Genomic DNA, 3311 nt, shown 5'->3' with positions numbered 1-3311 from the left:
AAGGAGTACAACACCTGAGCCTGCAGGAGGCAGCCTGAATAAGAGATGACATGAACAGGAGAGAGCAGATCTGACAGGAATTTGGGATAGAAAGCTGCTGTTCCATAAATGGTATTCAAGCAAAAAGCACAGAGCAGAATATACATYGGTTCATGGAGCTCATTATTCAAGATTATTGTCAAAACAAGACAAAGATTAACAAGGATAATTATAGAGTAACACATAATACTGAGAAAGAAAAAAAGTGACCTGTAATGTCTTGTCTCATTCAAACCTGAAAGTAAAAACATTGAAACTGTTGAAACATTGTTCATTTTCTTTAAGAAAATGTATCTTTACTCTCTTACGGAGTCCTTCCTTCCTTCTCTGTTGAATTTAGAAAGTCCTACAGTAGCTGTGATTTCARCTACCCTTCTTTCAGGCACGGCAGCAGAATGGCTTCCCTTAATACTTCATGAAGATAAAGTTGGTTCCACAGAGACAGACACGTGGGACACCACGGGGAGGCAGCTGCAATTACAAMATTGCAGAAGATTGGCTACAGCAGTCTGGTGAGAAAATAAATAAAAATGATTAACATTACAAACATTTACATTCATGATTGATAAGGCCTAAAACCCCTGAATACGTGCTATCAAATATTTCAACACACAGCACAATTAAAAAAGTATTACATTTACATTTTATTCACATGGAAATGCATGTGTTACACAGAAAAATACCAAAGTGACATGGGCCAAATTTCACAGTTGCTATCTATTGAGGTAACCACACTTACCTGTGACCTGCACCAGCAATCTCTCCCTCTCTTTCTCAGGTTTTTCAGTAATTATGRAATCCTTTAACATGTCATGTTATGTCTGCAATYTATTTGTATGTCCCTAATCATCACTGCCTTCTGATATTTGTCATAAGAGGCCAGTTAGTTAATTTATTTATTTAAAAAAAAATCTGGCTCTAARTGGTCTTCATTTGGTAGTGGTCAGACAGGAAAGTGGGTTATGAGAGAGGGGGAAAAGTCACCAGGCCGGGACTTGAACCTGTGACACTGTCTTGGAGGAYTAAGGCCTCCGAATATGGAGAGAGCTTTGCTCCTGTAGCAAGTTTAGAAAATGTGCTTTTATTTATTTTTATAATGTTTGAAATTTCACCAAATCCTGATCGACACTGAAGAATCCTATTTTTTGTTACATTTTAAGAATTGTATTATTTTATTTATTTTTGGTAAACACTACTACCTGTACTGTCGCTTTAAGAGAGTGTTCTATGACATCATTACTGTACTACTCTCAGTTGNTCTGAGAGGAGACAGATACCGGTCATATGCCATGAGGGCAAGGATGGACAGATCACTGCAGGCGAAGGAGTACAACACCTGTATCCAAAGCCAAGACTCAGGCTCCTGGTCTTGAATAGTTTATGCCTCAGTCTTGGTCTTGATCACATGATTCCTTTATCTTGGCACAAAGCAGCGTAGGGAAAACACTGCAGGCAGGTGCTGTACAGAATGGCATGCTTCTCAATGAGTCCATGAAAAAATAATTAGTGGAATTCTCTCTAYTAAAGCCTGACGTACTCATGCACACCTCCTCTATTACCTACATGTTAACCTCTCAGACGTTGGCTCCTAACCCTATTTCCAAACCCACAGAGTTTTAAGGAGGTGCACTTAAATAATACATCTGTGAGCGTTCAACTGTGTAGTTTGCCACTGCCCTCCTAAAATGCCAGTGGCAGAGTGTGAACTTTATTTAATGTAAATGTGGCTATCAGAAAATGTATTTTTTCAACTCTCCACATCACTTACATTGCTTTTTGCCTYAATGAAATTATCTTTTTGTTTTTCCYACTTTCCTCTGTGGTTACTGTTGTTAATCATGAAATAACATTGAATGTCAGGGTGTTCAAACACACATGGATATGCATGAGCTGCTTTGCATTGAGCAGCTCATGCGAGATGCAGAGGGCTGAACAAACMTTTAGGTCCTTGCCGATGTGCATGCACATGGTTTTATAAATCTTGATTTTTCTTTAGGTTTACACCATTTTGGGCTTTTGGATACAAGTACAGTTTTATGAATCCTACTCAATCCTTTAAAAATGAGACGCCAAGTCTTTATAGAARCAATTTATTAGCAAATCTTACAGGCTGCTGTGYGATATATTGCATGTAAGAAATAAAAAATAGAAAATCTTTGACCTGCATATCATATTACCCACATTAAATTGAAAGTAAATAAAATAGTTTATAAGAGCTTATTATAAATTTGTGACACAAATTATTTGTTTCTACCAACAAGCCTGAACACATTATTTCACAGATTGATGGATATTGTGTAGTAATTCCTGCTGTCTCTTAACACAATGGCAACTTGTGTTATTTGTGCAATTAAYTGCTCAKTCAAATTTTATCTATAGAGCAATTTTCATACATTTCAACAGAAAGTAGCTTAAGGAGACAAAAACAGGAGACGACAATCAAAACAACAGAAACAACTAGAAAAATAAGGTCAAGAAAAACTGAGAAAAATTAATTACAGTGCAGTTATGATGAAATTGTTTCGAACTACAATTGAATTTTTTCTTACCTTAAATACAATATATTAGAAGATAAGTTACAGTAAGTCATATTCAAAAATTGGAAAATGCATTTTGATGATGCTTGTCTTACAAAATTAAAAGTACCATTGAAAAATAACAATCCTTAATAAACTTCTAATAAAGTCAACATTTCTGCATTAATGTGTTAATGCAGAAAAGTCTGATTTTGTCTGAAGCAATAATATAATCATAAATGTTGTTCTTTCATTATCTTTAAACAAAAAAAACATAACGAAGAGAAAAAAATCATCAGAGTAGTGATGTGTTTCCCTGAATGAACTGAGTTACTTAAAAGTATTCTTCAATCGTATTCTAATTTACTGAATATGAATGAATGCTAATTACACCCAAAAAAGGAAAACATTTGGTTGAATTGAAAGAAAGGAGTTAAGAAAATAAAAGGGAGAAATGATGGTTAAAACACTTAAAATGACCATATACTTAATTTTTACAAAACAAAAAAAAGTAAGACAAGAGCATCATTTCATTTTCAGAGATGCAATAATTTTGTTTCTTATTTGGGTCAACTTAAAACCATATATCAGTGGATTCATTATAGGAGGAATGATGAGAAATTCTATTGAAACAAAGTATTTAAGAGTTKGTGGTAAATGATTGGACTCAAATCGAATATATATGACATCAAAAAGTATTGTTACTGAAAATGATATCAAGGAAATCAAATGCGGCACGCATGTTTGCATGAATTT

At 34.6% G+C, this 3311-nt stretch overlaps 1 protein-coding gene across 1 annotated transcript in view; it reads right to left on the bottom strand.

The window, feature by feature from the left end:
- LOC103461732 (olfactory receptor 11H6-like) overlaps window positions 1-399 on the bottom strand; it is a 4650-nt gene extending 4251 nt beyond the window's left edge. The window contains exon 1 of the mRNA XM_017309337.1: window positions 4-399. Coding sequence (XP_017164826.1) covers window positions 4-314 — 311 coding nt within the window. The 5' untranslated portion in view covers window positions 315-399. The remainder of the gene's footprint in view (window positions 1-3) is intronic.
- Between the last annotated feature and the right edge of the window lie 2912 nt (window positions 400-3311).

The sequence above is a fragment of the Poecilia reticulata genome, linkage group LG2, assembly GCF_000633615.1.
Source record: "Poecilia reticulata strain Guanapo linkage group LG2, Guppy_female_1.0+MT, whole genome shotgun sequence".
Taxonomy (NCBI): domain Eukaryota; kingdom Metazoa; phylum Chordata; class Actinopteri; order Cyprinodontiformes; family Poeciliidae; genus Poecilia; species Poecilia reticulata.
Note: the sequence above shows the minus strand (reverse complement) of the source record. Positions and strands in the feature narration are given on the sequence as shown.